At 36.8% G+C, this 16563-nt stretch overlaps 2 protein-coding genes and 1 long non-coding RNA gene across 3 annotated transcripts; 2 read left to right on the top strand and 1 right to left on the bottom strand.

Moving 5' to 3' along the window:
- The first annotated feature begins 6593 nt into the window (after positions 1–6593).
- On the top strand, positions 6594–10069 carry LOC113303985 (protein NRT1/ PTR FAMILY 1.2-like). Its single transcript, XM_026553077.1, has 4 exons — positions 6594–6959; positions 7047–7264; positions 8329–8879; positions 8995–10069. Exons 1-4 carry the CDS (start codon positions 6824–6826, stop codon positions 9956–9958), a joined length of 1869 nt encoding a protein of 622 aa, XP_026408862.1. The 5' UTR covers positions 6594–6823; the 3' UTR covers positions 9959–10069.
- Positions 10070–10071: 2 nt separating this feature from the next.
- LOC113303986 (probable glycosyltransferase At5g03795) lies at positions 10072–12299 on the top strand. Its single transcript, XM_026553078.1, has 4 exons — positions 10072–10856; positions 10943–11139; positions 11226–11559; positions 11631–12299. Exons 1-4 carry the CDS (start codon positions 10542–10544, stop codon positions 12297–12299), a joined length of 1515 nt encoding a protein of 504 aa, XP_026408863.1. The 5' UTR covers positions 10072–10541.
- Positions 12087–13117, bottom strand: LOC113303987. The gene is made up of 3 exons (XR_003337965.1): positions 12902–13117; positions 12680–12821; positions 12087–12537 (listed from the first exon to the last, which is right to left on the bottom strand). It is a non-coding gene; the product is annotated as an uncharacterized LOC113303987 (long non-coding RNA).
- Between the last annotated feature and the right edge of the window lie 3446 nt (positions 13118–16563).

Genomic DNA, 16563 nt, shown 5'->3' with positions numbered 1-16563 from the left:
GGTGATAAAGAGATAAGAGAAGTCGTTCAAGAACAAGAAGCAGACCCTATAGGAAAAGGTAAGAAGAAAGAAGTTCCAAAGAAGAAGAAAGGTGACCACATGCCCGACGAGCTGAAGATGTTTGCTCGCGGCCTTGATGATCTACCTTTAGGGATACCAGCTGATGGAAGAAATGTATTATGGGGTTACAAAGGAAGTTGGGCCGGCGTCGTCTACAATACCATAGTAAGTACCTAAACCTTGTGCAATGTAATGTAAACATTATTATCCGTGTAGTTTTTTGATTGTTGTCCATCGTGGTTGTTTGGTTTTATAGGATCACAAGCATGTCGTTCGTCTTATGAAGACAGAAACGTCAGTGAGTAAGATGAGGCAATGGCCACTTATAGATGATGAATCAACCAGCGGAGAAGTTCCGTAAGTGGTCGATCTAGTCAATTATACGGGGTTGCTTTCTGTGGTCAACATTTTGGGACACCTTGGTTATGATAGACCTCTTTGTTCCGCCTTTGCCGAGAGATACTACGGGGAAACGAATACTTTACATCTTCCGTTTGGATAAATGATGATAACTCCGATGCAAAGTTCATTACCGGGCTAAGCATAGAAGGTAAAGCCGTGAAGCACAAAGAGTACGTGCAAGAGCTTGAGTGGGACAAGATTTATGCGTGGACCAAGGAAGTGTTCCAATGGGATGAGGAAAAGACCAAGAAGGATATGCTAGTAGGCAAGGAAAAACAGAGGATATTCCATCTCTCGAGGCTAAGGAGCAACTTTATGGGAACAAAGAAGCTTCATACTGAGGGAAAAGAGGTGACGCCGCAACGTATCATCGCCACGACCAATGCGTATGTCCTCTGTATCCTTGGAGCTGTTATCTTCCCCGACGTCTCCGGTGCCCGTGTGAACGCCAATTTTATCCAGCTGTTGCAACCATTTGGAAAGATAAAAGACTACTCTTGGGTCACTGCCATCCTTGCACACTCTTTGACGGAGTTTAGAAAGGCTTATAGGGCTCAAAGGAACCAACTCGGAGGGAATATGGCTTTTCTGCAGGCGTGGATATATTTGCATTTTCCAATATTTGCTAAAAGGGCTTTTGAGAACAAGGATTGGGACGGAGAGCACTATGGAAACAAGTACACCTACAGAAGTAAGCCGAAGAAACAAAGAATGGATTATCTGAATTTGAGAAGCCAGTTAGACAACTTGACGAAGAAGGATGTTGTCTTTGATCCTTACAAGGAGGCTTTGGCTAAAGGAAAAGGAAGAAGGTTGGGTGCCCAGAGCAAGGTGAATATCACGGGCCTTTGTTTCACCCAAGAGGATATGTAATGTACAACCCGTCGAGAGTCGCAAGACAATGCAGTTACATACAAAAAATCCCAAAATCGCACAAGGATTTCAACTTCAATGAGACAAAACCAAAGCACATGACAGTGATATTTTCATTGTTCACCGGCATTTCCCATCATGTGATTATTGGGATAACAGTGTGTTTCACAAATATCCTTTGGTTGGTCCATCTCGAATAGATGACGAGGAAGTTCCGCGTTACATGTCGTGGTACCTCAATGTTTCGCATACTCGGGTGATACGAGTAGATGAGAGGCCCATTATAGAGGACAAAGATACGGCTCTCGAATACTTGGTGCGTATTATTACTCAATTACGATTTTGTTAATGGTTTTAACATTATATATTGAATGTTTGTTATTTGAAATTGAAACAGAGAAGACGAGTCGGACACTTGATAACCTGGGAAAAGCAAGAAATCAGGCAAGGGAAAAATGTGAAGTCCAATGAAAATCTAATTGATGAATTAAACGGTATCGAAGATGTAGAAGCTGGTGCAAAGTCTGGGGAGCAGGATGAGGATGATTCTGAGGAGGAGGATGAGCCAAAGAAGAAGATAAAGAGAGCCCCTACCAAAAAGATGTCTGAAGGTGCATCGAGCAGCGCCCAACCTAGTAAACGAGGACGCGGTGGACGTGGTCGTGGCGGTGGACGTGGTCGTGCTGGGGATGTTCATGAATGAATGGTTGTATTCAGTCAAAACTTATGTCTAGTCTTAAACTTATTGTCGAATTATGTTTGGTTACACTCCTAGTCTATGAATGACTTAATCTGGTTTCTAGTTTATGAATGACTTAATGTGTGTGGAAAAAATGGAGGATTCTAGAATTTTTTCTGTCAGAATCGGTTTACATATAACTATATGTAATCCGATTCTGACAGTTTCCCAAATGTTCAGCTTTAGAATCGGGTTTCATGTACAAATGTATCCGATTGTTATGAAGAAAAGTTCTCTAACTTTTACTATCGGTTTACATTTATAAATATGTAATCCGATTTTTATGAAGAAAAGTTCTGTAACTTTGAGAATCGGTTTACATGTATAAATATGTAATCCGATTTTCTTGAAGAAAAGTTCTGTAACTTTGAGAATCGGTTTACATGTGCTTTACAAAATCCCGATTTGTTTGAGGTAAATTTATATGATTTTGTAAGGACAAAATCGGTCTATTTGATAATATATAAAATCCGATTGTAAGAATTGAATTCAATAAAAATAGTCGTTGAGACTTCATCTATATAAGGACAACCTCTTTGAACCATTCCCACATCACACACTTAGCCTAGAAAATGGAATGGGAACCGTTTGAAGATTTGTGTCTGGTAAAATCCTTTGCTAATACGTTATGCGAACGTCCGAATGAAATCTATTCAATGTTTTGGAAGAGAGTTAAAGAGTTCTTTTACGGGCATACCGCGAACCCCAATAACCGAAAATGGAGAGACTTGGCTTTTCGATTCAACTACATAAAAGGCGCAATGCGAGAGTACGCAATTGTTAGAAATATGGTTTACCACTATCATCCACGAGCTCCTCTTAGGGAAAAAGTGAATAATGCTATCATTTTTATACCCATGTCAACTACACTAGTTCACATACTAACATATAAGAATTCATTGAATTTCAGCTGGAACGTTTCAACGGGATATAGAGAATTCGTAATGGGGAAAGAAAGTTCATTCATCACAAAGAATATACGATGTTGTACCGACGTGCTCGGAGGTTCATTGATGAGCATTTTATGTGTCAAATGCTAGAATTCCCATACCGAGTCCTATATATATGTAGTGGGCTAATTTCCTAAACTATGTAATGAATATTTTGTTTCTGCAAGTAAGGAATAATCGGTTTACATGTGCATTACAAAAGCCCGATTTTTGGAATTGGTTTATGTGGGTATTGATCAAACTCCGATCCTGGGGTTACATCTTCCTATGCATAAAACTCAACCCATAATCGGTTTACAAATGCACTAACATAAACCGATTCTGGATTGAGTAAAAATTAATTTTTTTTACAAGTTTTGATTATCGATTAATGAAAGTTAATTTCAGGATTAATAAGGGTATATTGGGCATTAATATAAATATTGGATAAGGGGTTTCTATGAATTTTCTCCCAATGACCCTATTTTTTCATGTAGTTATAAGCCCCAATTTAGCCAGGTTTATTTATATGAACGTGAACATAAACCGATTTTGGATAAATTTTTTCTTTTTTTTTGTCGGTAAATTATGTGCTGTTAAACATCAAATAAAACTAAAATTCATTCTACTTCATATATATACCCTTTACAGATCGTTTGAGAAGTTATACTCGTTTTCAAATTGGGTGTAAAATCATACAACACTTTTAGTTCGGGTATAAAACTATTTTCATTTGTACTCGAACTTAAATCGAGTATGATTTCATTCTCACTTTGTGATCGAGTATTAACTAAAATAAATGGGTTAACCAGAATCGTTTTACACGATATGCACATAAAAACCGATTCCTGACGTTGCGCAATTGGAATCGGTTTATAAAAGTTCTCATAGAATCTGATTCTAACCAAAAAAATATACAGAAAAAAAGTTATCTCTTTCGTACCAGAATCAGGCTATGTGGGCATTAACGTAGACCGACTCTGGTTCAATTTTATCCAACCAGAATGCCCATCCAGGACTATCGGTCTTTGTGGGCATGAACAACAACCGCCTCTAAATGAAATCGGTTTACAAGTGCATTGACGTAGAACGATTCTTATAAACCAGGAAAACTTTGATCTCAAAAAATTGGATTTTTGAGTGATTAATTCCATGTTATTGAAACCTACTCTAGGGGATTGGGGTGATAGAAAATTACATGATTCGAGCTAAATGAAAAAGTTCCTACTATAGGGGATTGGGTGATTATCAACACTGTTTTTGTTTGAAAATGAAAAAAAAAGAAGAAGAGAAGAAGACTCAGTTGAAATGGAGATGGAAATGAATTGATTTTTGTTTTAGTTTTTATTATTAAGATTTAATGGGGATAAGTTGGTAGTATTAAATAGGTAGACTTATCCCCGTTAAATTCTTAGGTGTTTAAATGAATATAAAATTGTTTTAGTTTCTGGGCATACTTACCAAACCGAACAATTTTATAAATGGTTCCATAACAGGGTTCCTAGCGTATATTCTTATGTTATATTTTTAAGACCTAAAAGTGTTTGCTTGATTCACAAGTTATCTTAGCTTGAATTCTAAGCAACAGCCGGTCATTGAAAATCTATAAATAGAGATGCTATTTCAACTGGGAAATTCAATCCCTGACACTTTGTGTCCTAGTTGATTATTGAGTCGTCCTCTATAGACCTAGGTTTCCTCTGAGAAACATAATTAGGTCTACGACTAAAAGACTTCTCTATGGGGATTCGTGAAGCCAGGTCCAACTATATTTACCTTGATAGTTCGTGTATTTTGATCTTGCTTTTCTGTTATTGAGGTTTTCGTAATCTCTTTCAGTTAAGATAGATAGTAATCACAAAGTTTTCTTCGTCTAAGACTTTGTGATTCCTCAAGTTAGATATCTGATGGATATTTTAAAGATTGTTTTTGAGAGGTGGTTAAGAATCTACGCTGCTCTTCGAGAGTAGTAAGTTACGTATTTGTGAGGTTTGCTAGCTTTGTCTATTGCAAACAGATTTCCTCTCCTTGATATTTGATTTAAATGGAAATCAAATAGGCTTATCTGTTCGAGGCAGATTGGTATCAGAAGTCTTCACTAAGGTTGAACCAACTCTTAGGATGTAAAGGACGTCAACTAAGGGAAACAATTGCGTAGAGCCTTGCGAGGATCAAGAGACGTAAGGACTGTAAATGAATCGACTTGGAGGGTGGATTCGGTCTCAACTACATTCCATTCTGAAGTCTGAAAAGAAGTTAGTGTCTGTGGCGGCTTAATACATTCTCATGTTCAAATCTGGACGAGGTCCCAGGATTTTTTCTGCTATTGCGGTTTCCTCATTAACAAAACTTCTGGTGTCTTGTGTTTTTCCTTTTTTTGCTATCCTAAAAGTTAAACCCCTACTTAAAATTTATCCCGTCACTCAAAAGCTACATTTTGATCCATGATCTACCTCATTAGACAATGCCTGCACTGTAACCCAAAATTCGGGCACATATTAGAGCATATATCTCATGACAAAAAATAATTGTATGACAACAGAAAGTTTCCAATAATTCAAATGCCTATATCTAACTTCAAGTTTATCTTAAAATATGCTTGGAGCTTCATCTCGTAGAATCAATTTGTAATTGCAAACTATAAATTGTTATCGTAAACGAAATTTATCTCGTGACTCAAAAATCTGCACATCATATGGAATTTAGCACTTTGGTTCAAAATTTACCACGTTACTCAAAATCTCTCGTCTGAATCTGGCTCGTGTCCTAAAATTTGGTTAGTGACTCGAATAATGGTTTGTGGGCTAAGATAGTTTTATCTCATTAGCATAAACTATACTTTGACTCAAACTTTGCCTTATGTGTTTGAAACTTTCCTCGATTCCCAGATTTATTTGGTGATCCAAAATCTACATGATACCAACATTTGTGCATATAAAGAAAAATTCGTTAATTATTTCTACAGTATATTACAAAGAATAAAAATTCATTAATTATTTCCTCAATTCATCAATTATGTTATATTACCTTACAATGCCGTGAATTTTGGAGACGAGTTTAAATTTAAATTTTGTTTCCGGATTTTTCACGAGATAATCCCCGTCAATTATTGTTTTCTAAAACCATGTTAAAAGTGAAAAATATCCCTCATCCTATGTCATCATGAATCCATAAATATTTCATTCAAACAAAATGATGACTTCAAAATGTACATTTTAGGAAATTCATTATCATCAATTATTCTCACTACCATTAATCTTCTTTTGAAAGATACTAGCACCATTAATTAGCATGTCATAATTATTATCCATTTTCTAAAAAACATTGAACCTAACTCCTCTTGCTTAGTAAATGAAAAAATTAAATGATTTTACGAATAAAAATTAAATGTCAAATGAAATGGAAACAGTAAGATATGAATCACAACACTGCAGTGCACTCCTCCTCTGAGTCTGGTATAGCTGCAGCAGCAGCAAAGCCAAGCCAGTAAGTAAGGATGGTGTGACAGTGTGGGACATGGGCCCCACATTCTTACATGTTAAAAGAAAAATACTATACATTTCCCCCTGCAGAAAACACTACCACTACAAGGCAAAGCCATGTGATTTCCTAATATCCATCAAATTTATTTAAGACTTTTTTAAACCCCCAGCATTTTATCTTCTATCAACAACAACAGTGATGATGAAGCTACTAGCTATAACATAATCTAGTCTAGTCTAGCTTGTCGTAAGAGAGATCTATTCATATATAAATACCTCATTGATTCTTATTTACAGTTTGACATAACAAGAGAGAAGAAGAAACAGAGAGGAACTCAATGGAGGTTTCTTCCTCTTCTAATTCTCCTTCTACATCTACTTCTTCAACTTCAACAGATCCAAACAGGAACACCCATGAACTACAACAAATGTCTAAACAAAAGGGTGGTCTTATCACATTGCCTTTCATTATTGGTAAACATCAATCTCACCTTTTATCAGATTTTTCCATTTTTTGTTTGGTTGATTGATTTTTGGTTTTGTTTTGATGATGATGAACAGCAAATGAAGCATTTGAGAAAGTTGCAAGTTATGGGTTATTGCCAAACATGATATTGTATCTGATGAAAGATTATCATATGACAATTCCAACTGGGACTAGTGTTTTATCAATATGGTCTGGTGTTACTAATTTTACACCTATAATTGGAGCTTTCTTTTCTGATTCTTACTTGGGAAGGTTTTGGACTATCACTTTTGGATCGATTGCTAGTCTTCTTGTAAGTATACAATTGTTTATTTTGACTTCAAACCCACTTTTTCTTCTTCAATTTTCATTAGATTTGTGAAAAAAATCATTGTTCTTGATTGGAATTGTAATGGGTTTGTGGGTTCCAAAAGGGAACACTACTTTCTAACTTTATGAAATAATTTTGTTGTATACTTTCAAGGTCTGTTTCAACATACAGAGTTGTGGTTGACCATTGACTGACTAAGAAACTGGATCTGGTCTCAATAGTTTCTTGAATGTTATGAACTTTTTATAGAAAATATTTCAACCTTTTTTAGTGTCTGTAAATGTCCAATTTTGTAATGAATTTGTCAAAGTTGAACAGGGATCTGTTTTGGGTTGAGCAAATTTTTTGTCAATTTGCTTGGAAGTGATGCTGGTTCCGGTTGTAGAATGTATTGAGCCCTTTGAACACTGAGGGAAAATGGTGTAAGGATTTTTGGTACTTCCAGACTGCAAATATTCACCACCATTTGCCTCTGCAAGTGTTCAAAATGCAAGTTACAATCAGAGTTTAGTAAAGCTTCTTGCAGAATGAAGATATCTTTTCTTGAGATTTTCTTTTCCCAGGATACTAATGCAATGTTTACTGCTCCCTTTGTGTTTGAGAAATGGCTCACTGATATTTTAGTAGTATGGTTATTAGATTTTTGTTTTTCCGAAAGGTGAGGAGGTTTTGAAGTGGATCAACCAACACAGCACTAACGGAATTGAACCCGGGTTTAAGCTGTCATCAACAACAGACACTACCAACTGTGCTAGTTGGTGCTTGACAGATTACATAGTTAACATTGTTTAATTGTTGCAAGTGTCAGCTAGCTTAGTTGGCAGTGTTTGTTGTTGTTGATAGCTTAGATCCGAGTTCATTTTCTGTTATCATTTGAGTTTGTTGATCTCCTTTAAAACTTCTTCAACTTTGCAAAGCCAAAAATAACTTAATACGTCACTTCAAATTGAACTAGATATTAAAAGTTGAAAGAATTCATTTATTTGATAAGCATGCGTAGCTCCATGACTGAAACATATAACAACATTTTAGTTTTGTTTTGACAGGGGATGACTTTACTATGGTTCACAGCCGTTTTTCCACAAACAAAGCCTCCTCATTGTGAACTATTCTCGAAAGATTGTAGATCATCAACAGCAGCTCAGCTCTCTCTTCTATTCTCGTCGTTCATACTCATGTCGATCGGAGCTGGTGGAATTAGAGCATGTTCTATATCTTTTGGTGCAGATCAGTTACACAAGAAGGACAATCAGAGTTATGACAGGCTTTTACAGAATTTTTTCAATTGGTATTATGCTTCTGCTGGAATTTCTGTCGTCCTTGCGCTTACTGTTATAGTTTATATACAAGACAAATTTGGCTGGAAAGTGGGATTCGGAGTTCCTGCGATTCTTATGTTCATATCTGCTGCATCATTCATTTTCGCTTCTTCCTATTATATCAAAGTCAATGCGAATAAAAGCTTATTCAGTGGATTTGCTCATGTTATTGCCGCTTCAGTGAAAAACAAACATTTTGTTTTGCCTCCCGAAGATGAAGACGGATGTTATCATCACTATAAGGACTCAATCCTCACCGTGCCTACACAAAAATTAAGGTATGAATTGTCATCCCATGGTCGCTAGACTACAACTTTCAGTTGATATTTTTCATCGCCACAAAGATTTTATTCCAATTACAGTTTTCTGTACATTTTAATTTACTGTCTTCAGGTTTTTGAACAAGGCATGCATGATTACAGATCATGACAAGGACTTGAACCCTAATGGATCAGCTTCAAATCCATGGAGACTCTGTACAGTTGATCAAGTTGAGGAGTTCAAATCTCTGTTGAAAGTTATGCCAATTTGGTCAACTGGTATCATGTTGGGAGTTGCCTTGAGCCAAAGTACATTGCCTATACTCCAAGCAAACAGCATGGATAGACATATCACCTCAAAATTTCAAATTCCAGCAGGATCATTCGGTACGTTTGTGGTGATCAGTCTAGCAATCTGGGTTGGTATATATGATCGTTTACTCCTTCCGTTACTTGTAAAGTTCACAGGACGTCCATATGGGTTAAGTTTTAAAGAACTTATGGGGATTGGATTAGTATTTTCGATCTTATCACTGGCAACGTCAGCTATAGTCGAAGGAATACGTCGAAAAACAGCAATCCGAGAAGGGTTGTCAGGAAACCCACAAGGTATTGTACACATGTCTGCAATGTGGCTTATTCCTCAAAACTGCCTTTTGGGTTTAGCTGAAGCTTTCAATGCAATAGGGCAGACTGAATTCTATTATTCTGAATGTCCCAAAAGCATGGGTAGTATTGCAACATCTCTAAATGGTCTATGCAGTGCTGTTGGAAGTTTGATAGTTGGTCTTTTGATAAACATTGTTGATGATATTACTAAAAGAGGAGGAAAAAACAGTTGGGTTCCGAATAATATAAACAACGGTCACTACGACTATTACTATTGGCTTTTAACTATACTGAGTTCTATAAATTTGGTTTATTTTCTTGTTTGCTGTTGGGCATATGGACCAACTGCAGAAGAAAGACTACTACCAAGCAAAGAAGTTGAAGAAGAAGAAAACCAAGATGAACTTAAAGAATTGAAAGAAAAAGAAGAAGAAAGACAAGAGCTTATCAAGTCTCAGACATTGCAGAATATGATGAGTTCAGGCTGATTTTATCTGTATATATTCTATCTTTTTCATTTTCATTTCGATTCAATGTATTTTTATGGATGCAATACATACAAAATATATTATATAAAGTTATAGAATTCATTTTGGATATATTACACTGCTGTGACAAAATGAGACATGCTGCTGCTGCATATGAAGTCATGGGAGCAGCTCACTGGGACTGATACAGCAACAATCTAGATGTTGGCACTTCAATTATGAGTTTGCAGTATCAGCAATATGGTATGAGGTTAGAGACTCAGAGATGTGGTGCCAACTGGTATAGATGGTCCAGGATGGACAACTGGCTTGCCATGGCAACATGATAGATGCCAACTTGTATGGGTCAATTCCGATACAAAATAATACCAGTACCAATATCGTGGATCATGATCCAAAAATTAGTATTTGACTAATATGGTTTACTGAAAACAAGGTCTTAATTATGTTTTTACGATGTCTGGCAATAGGCGCCATCAAAAAATATTTAAAGATATGAAGAAGAACGGTACGTATAAGTAAAACAACTGAGTTAGTGCCATTACCTCGATTAATCAGAAACTTCGTAATTTTCACAGGGAATATGTTGAATTCATATCGCTTCATTATTACTTCAGGGAAATTAGTGCTAGTAGTAACAGCACAGCAAGAAAAGAAGAAGAAAATGAAGCTCTTAAATTCTTCTTCTTCGTCCTCTGCACATTCTTCTTCTACATTGATTTTCATTCTAGTTTTGGCACCTTTGTTTATACTCTCACTAATTATATGTCTATTTGGTGGTTCTGGAAGCAGATCATTTTCAAACTCTTTCTCAGTTTCTCCTATCTACAGTCCTCACGCATGGCGGTCGTCGAGAATTCCCAAGCAAACAATAAGCATCACAGCACCATTACCAACTGTAAGTGATCATTTCCTTCTCAAACTGTACTTTTTTTTTTCTCTAATTGATCTGGAGAATTGGTAATTTTACTTTCTTGTCTGCAGGTTGAGCCCAATGTGGAAGATGGACTAATTGCGAAGAAATTTAGCAAAATAGAGAAGGTGGAACATGATCTAGCAAAAGCTCGAGCTTCGATTAGAGAAGCAATTTCAAATGGGGAGAAGCAGACACCTCTTCATGAAGATCCAAATAATTTAATTCCCCAAGGCAACATGTATAACAATGCTCAAGCATTTCACAGGTACACTTGTAACTAGTTAAATAAATAAACTTGCATTTCACTTTCATTTGTTGCCGTGATAGATTTGGTTGCAAATTATGTTCTAGGAGTTACTCAGAAATGGAGAAGACATTCAAGATCTTCGTGTACAACGAAGGCGAACCACCACTATTTCACGATGGTCCGTGCAAAAGTATATACTCAACAGAAGGAAGGTTTATTCATCAAATGGAGCAAGAAACAAGGTTTCGTACATATCATGTTTATTTCCTTCCATTCAGTGTTGTGAAAATGGTTTCATACTTGTACATTCCTGAAACACGCGACAGTCGAGGCATTAAACGAGCTGCGCTTGACTATGTTAACATCCTTGCACAAAAATATCCTTACTGGAACAGAAGTCTTGGAGCTGACCATTTCGTGCTTTCATGCCATGATTGGGTAAGCAGCAAAAACCTTGCAAATGTCATTTTGCTCCATTGTTTTCGGATGGCTAACGTATTCTCATTCAGGGACCGGAGGTATCATTTCACATTCCGAATCTACACAACAACTCCATCAGGGTGTTGTGCAATGCTAACACCTCAGAAGGATTTAATCCGTCAAGGGATGTATCATTTCCTGAAATCTATCTTAGATCAGATAATGTTACAAGCTTCATCGGTGGTCCGCCACCTTCCAAGCGTAAATTACTAGCATTCTACGCCGGTGGGATTCATGGTTACATTCGTTCAGTATTCGTAAACTACTGGAAAGACAAAGGCGACGAAGATATCAGAGTTTACATTTCTCTCCCAAAAAAATTCTCCTACCTTGGCATGATGAAGAAGAGCAAATACTGCATTTGTCCAAGTGGTTATGAAGTTGCAAGCCCTAGGGTCGTCGAAGCTATTTACGCGGAATGTGTTCCTGTTCTCATTTCAGACCACTACGTTCCACCATTTAGCGATGTTCTAAACTGGGACGCATTTTCAATTCAAGTTCCGCTACGTGAAATCCCAAATTTGAAGAAAATCTTAACGGCAATACCAGAAGATAGATACATAAAGCTGCAGAGAAGCGTAAAACAAGTTCAAAGACATTTCATTGCAAACAATGGCGCACCTAAGCGGTACGATGTGTTCCATATGACCTTGCATTCTATTTGTTTCCGCAGACTAAATATCCGAGTTCATGATTAGAGCAATTGTAAAAACACCTAAAAATGTTCAGTTAAGTTGCCCGAAGAAGGGACACTTCCGACGAGTATATCTGACAATTTGTGTGTTATAGCTTACTTTTGTGTTTGAGATCAAATGCAGACATCCATTGTTTTCCCACAGCAATCAGCTCACCATTTTCTTTCTTTCTAATCACCACCGTATTTGAAGATAGAGTTCCTTTATGTCCCAATACTTTAGCTTCAATCTCTATTTCTTCCTGTTCAATCCAATTTCAAAACAAAAACATTTTCAGAATAAAAGAAAAATTGGCCACCAAAATGGATGAGGGAGTGTCAAGTTTGACTTGGTCAACTAAATTGACCGATCATTTGACTTTTCGGAAGGCAAAAGATTCTTACATTAATCTTAGCCGGTGAGAAGTAGGATATGCTGAAATCGACAGAGACGGTGATGTTACCGACAGTAGCGACGATAACAGAAGAACCGATAATGTCAATTAGTGTTGCAATTGCTCCTACACGCCAATTTCCCATCTTTATCCTATAAATCACAGTAAAATTAAGATCAACGATAAAAGAAAAAGAGGAAAAAAAAAAGTGAAATTGAGATGATTTATTTACAGTTAAGCTTTTGGGTACTATGAAACGGCATCGGAGTAAGCCTTTTTGGAGATGAATAGAGTGGAGATTTTGAAGAGCTCGAGTTTCTATTTCACGACCCTTTCAACCTTGAGCTAAATTTTGTATCCAGTCCTTTGCCATCTTGATCGATTTATCCTCATCGTTCTTCATCTTCTCTCTTTGGATTTCGCTCTGTTTTCTCAGTCAATTGGAGTAGTGGAGTAGTACGTCAATTGAATAACGATTAGTGAAAACTACAGGGAGACCCATTCTCCCAGACTTTTCTACTATGAAACCCACGCTCAGGAAAACACAAGCGCGCACCCATTTTCTGGAAGAAAATTATTGTCAAACCCACAATTTCAAAAATTATGTTTTCGTCTGTTTTAATGGTCAAATTACACTTCTTCTTCAGTTCTTTTTCCTGTTCCTCCAACTGTGAAGTAATCGTTAAAATCTCTGGTGCAGGTTCATGATTTGTCTCACAAGACCTTTATCTTCATGGGTTCTTTAGTGTTTCGATCAAATTACCAGCAGATTATACAGCCGGGGTTGTCTTTGCCTTCGATGAAGAAATCAAGTTAGAACTGGAAGATGGTGATGCTGTTAATGTTTGTGATTAATCTCTTCTCTGTTGCTGCATATATGGTTTGAAATTGATGTTGCTACAGATCGAGAAAAAGAGAAGAGTTGCTCAGAAATTGAAGCTCGGATTCTGAATCTGCTTCTGAGATTCAGATGGAAATGGTGGTGAATTTTAGTTCAAAGCGGCGATTTGAGAAACAGATGATTAATAGAAAAATGGTGGTTCAGATGAATTTCAAGGGTTAGAAGATAATCTGCTGCTGTTGTGAATTGGGGGTTTTAAGTGAAGAAATATGAAACTGGGTTTAGTGTTTGAGCAGTTGAGGAAGAGAATAAACTGAGATGCTCATGTCACTGGATTCATCATTGTGTTGCTGCTGGTGATGACTTGTAACCGATAGTGCTGTCTCAATATCTCCAATAGTTGGACCTGAGTAGAAGCTGTGTTCTGGTGGTTGTAGTTCAATTTGCAGGTCAATTTGGGTATCGAAATGGTGGCTGTTGTTTGGTGAAGATGTCAGTGGAATTGAGATTTGTTCATGAGCAGAAGCAATGGGTTTTTGAGAGCAATTCGATTGCAACAAGAAAAAGGAGATGTGCCTGTGCTTTGGTGGTTTTGCAGCCGAGTTTGGAGCTGAACTGGGTTCGATTTGAGCTGATATTTCAGCAGTAAAATATTGCTTCTATACAACTGAATGATGAACTGTTTACAGGGATTCGAATTGGATTAGTGTTGACAGCGGTGTGGCTCAAGTTTGTAAGGGTTTGGTCAAGTTTTTCTCAGGCGAAGGAGCTGGTGTTGCTGCTACGTCGGAACTAGAGCTGTTGAATAAAGGGCAGTTCAGGCAAGCAAGGAATGAGGCTGGAATGACCAAGTCCGGGACTTATTTTGGTTGTATGTTGAGCTGAAGTTCAGTCTTAAGATATGTATTGTTGCTATGGTTCTTTGCATATGTTTTCCAGGGATGCTGATGAATATTTACATAGAGTCAGTGAAGGAGATATAACAATAGGAGGCATATATGATGGCATTCTAAGCCGTGTAATGATGGGATAATTTGCGGTTGTGTTTGAGGACTCAGGGCGTGGTTTAGAAGCCTAAGATGAACAAGGATAAAGAGGTTTATGGCACAGATATCATGGGTTTGTATATGGCAGTAAATCTCTCTTACTAACTCGACATCATCTTCTATTGACCCATCAAACCAATTAGTTGCTGCTCTTAGTAAATATTCCTCCATTATGATGATCTTCAACTTAACGTATACAATTCACAACATTACCAGAAGAAAAAGAAGTATTGATGGTAGTATAAGTAAAGATGATGAAATAAAGGGATAGGTGTTGTTGGTTGGAAAGCTACAAATGTATTGGTGTTGTTGTTGTCCATAATGGTTGAATTATCTGTTATGCAACTCTAAAAACAGTTGTATAACCTGTTATGCATCTACAAAATTTGTTGCATAACGTGTTATGCAGTCCGAAAAATGATTGCATAACACGTTATACAACAACATTTTTGTTAGTATTGAAACCAACAAAAAATAAGGTTGCATAACTTGTCATGCACCTACAATAATATCTACATAACATGTTATGCAGTCGTGAAAATGGATGCATAACCTGTTATACATCCGAAAATATGACTGCATAATGCATTATGCATCGAGAAAATTGTCGCACAATCTTTTATGCATCGAGAAAATAGATGCATAACATGTTATGCATCCGTAAATATGGATATATACTGCATTATGCATCAATTTTTTATACTCAAGAAGGGTGCGAAAACAATGGGTACATGACTTGTTATAGATGCATAACTTTGTTATGCAGATGCATAATTTGTTATGCAGTCGAGAAAATGGTTGCATAATTCGTTATGCGTCTGCATAATGCGTTATGCATCCTTTTTGGTGGCTGCATAATGGTTATGTATCAAGTTTTCGAAAATTTTGCCTAAAACGATGATCACCTCCGATATTTTCATGAAAAACAAAAATTTGATATTTTTGTTTGTACTCGTTGCGTAGCTCTCTTTAAAAGATTTCCAACCATATAAAATTTGTAAATTTCTAAGGTGCGGATTTTTAGATATGTTATGTCCAAGTTGAGTTGCCAATTATACCCCTGATGCATAACTCAGTCATGCAGATGCATAATCCGTCATGCAGAAGTTTTTAATAATTTCATATAATTATGGGTGTCACGGAAATAATTATGGGTGTCACAGTACCCAAAATTAATTGTGGGCCTGAGAATGAGAATATTTTTTTTTGGGTCTCCCCCTAATTTCCCCTAACGATTAACGTGTTATTTCCCTCCAAATGTTGGGCCCAAGTTTGATCACCAAATGTATACTCCTATGAGTAGAGCTCTGATCCGTCATGGTGACATCACTTTTCTAACAATTTTTTTAGTTTTCTCGGATTTTTGCTTTATGATTCATCCAAACAATTTCAGAAGTACCTACGTTACATTCATCAATTTACTAAGTTTCTTTATCAAAATCTTCGTCAATCTGTACTGCTATCCAACATCATTAAGCATCAAGGAAATTTTTCAAAGGAAAAACATTAAGAATAGTATTCAAAGCAACAACGAAGGTTTCAGACATCAAAACATCCTGCCTAACTTTCTTACAAACCGAAACATCAAAACCCATTTTAAACATTACCACCAGCAACCTCCTCCTACAATTACTATTGAGTTCATCATACAAAAACCATCTTCCACCTTTTTCACAAGTTCCATCAACAACACCATCCATCAACAACTAAAGACTAAGACACATTCAACAAAAACCGAACGAAAAAAGAAAAAAACCAAGAGCACATGCACTATCACCAACAGCAAAATTTAGAAGACTAGGAGTAAGCATCAAGAAAGCCATTTTGGAAAAAACCTGTTAATCATTTTCAAACTTTTTTCAAAGTCTGAAAACTTGGCCGCATTCGATACCCCAAAGGAGAACTCTAAAAGTCCTCCTCATCGTAACTCCAATCTTCATCTTCCTCATACTGTGCACTGTAACTACTGCCTGAAGAAGCTGGGAAGTATCACCATATCCATAGGAT

Source organism: Papaver somniferum, chromosome 8 (assembly GCF_003573695.1).
Source record: "Papaver somniferum cultivar HN1 chromosome 8, ASM357369v1, whole genome shotgun sequence".
In the NCBI taxonomy this organism is placed as follows: domain Eukaryota; kingdom Viridiplantae; phylum Streptophyta; class Magnoliopsida; order Ranunculales; family Papaveraceae; genus Papaver; species Papaver somniferum.
The sequence above is the reverse complement of the archived record's forward strand: the minus strand, read 5'-3'. Positions and strand labels throughout refer to the sequence as shown.

Excerpts from the sequence above, each read along its gene's own strand:
- LOC113303985 (XM_026553077.1), top strand. The coding sequence starts at position 6,824 with ATGGAGGTTTCTTCCTCTTCTAATTCTCCTTCTACATCTACTTCTTCA. Across the intron at positions 7,265-8,328 it reads GATCGATTGCTAGTCTTCTT|GGGATGACTTTACTATGGTT; the intron begins GTAAGTATACAA and ends TTGTTTTGACAG. Across the intron at positions 8,880-8,994 it reads GTGCCTACACAAAAATTAAG|GTTTTTGAACAAGGCATGCA; the intron begins GTATGAATTGTC and ends TACTGTCTTCAG.
- LOC113303986 (XM_026553078.1), top strand. The coding sequence starts at position 10,542 with ATGTTGAATTCATATCGCTTCATTATTACTTCAGGGAAATTAGTGCTA. Across the intron at positions 10,857-10,942 it reads TCACAGCACCATTACCAACT|GTTGAGCCCAATGTGGAAGA; the intron begins GTAAGTGATCAT and ends TCTTGTCTGCAG. Across the intron at positions 11,140-11,225 it reads AATGCTCAAGCATTTCACAG|GAGTTACTCAGAAATGGAGA; the intron begins GTACACTTGTAA and ends ATTATGTTCTAG.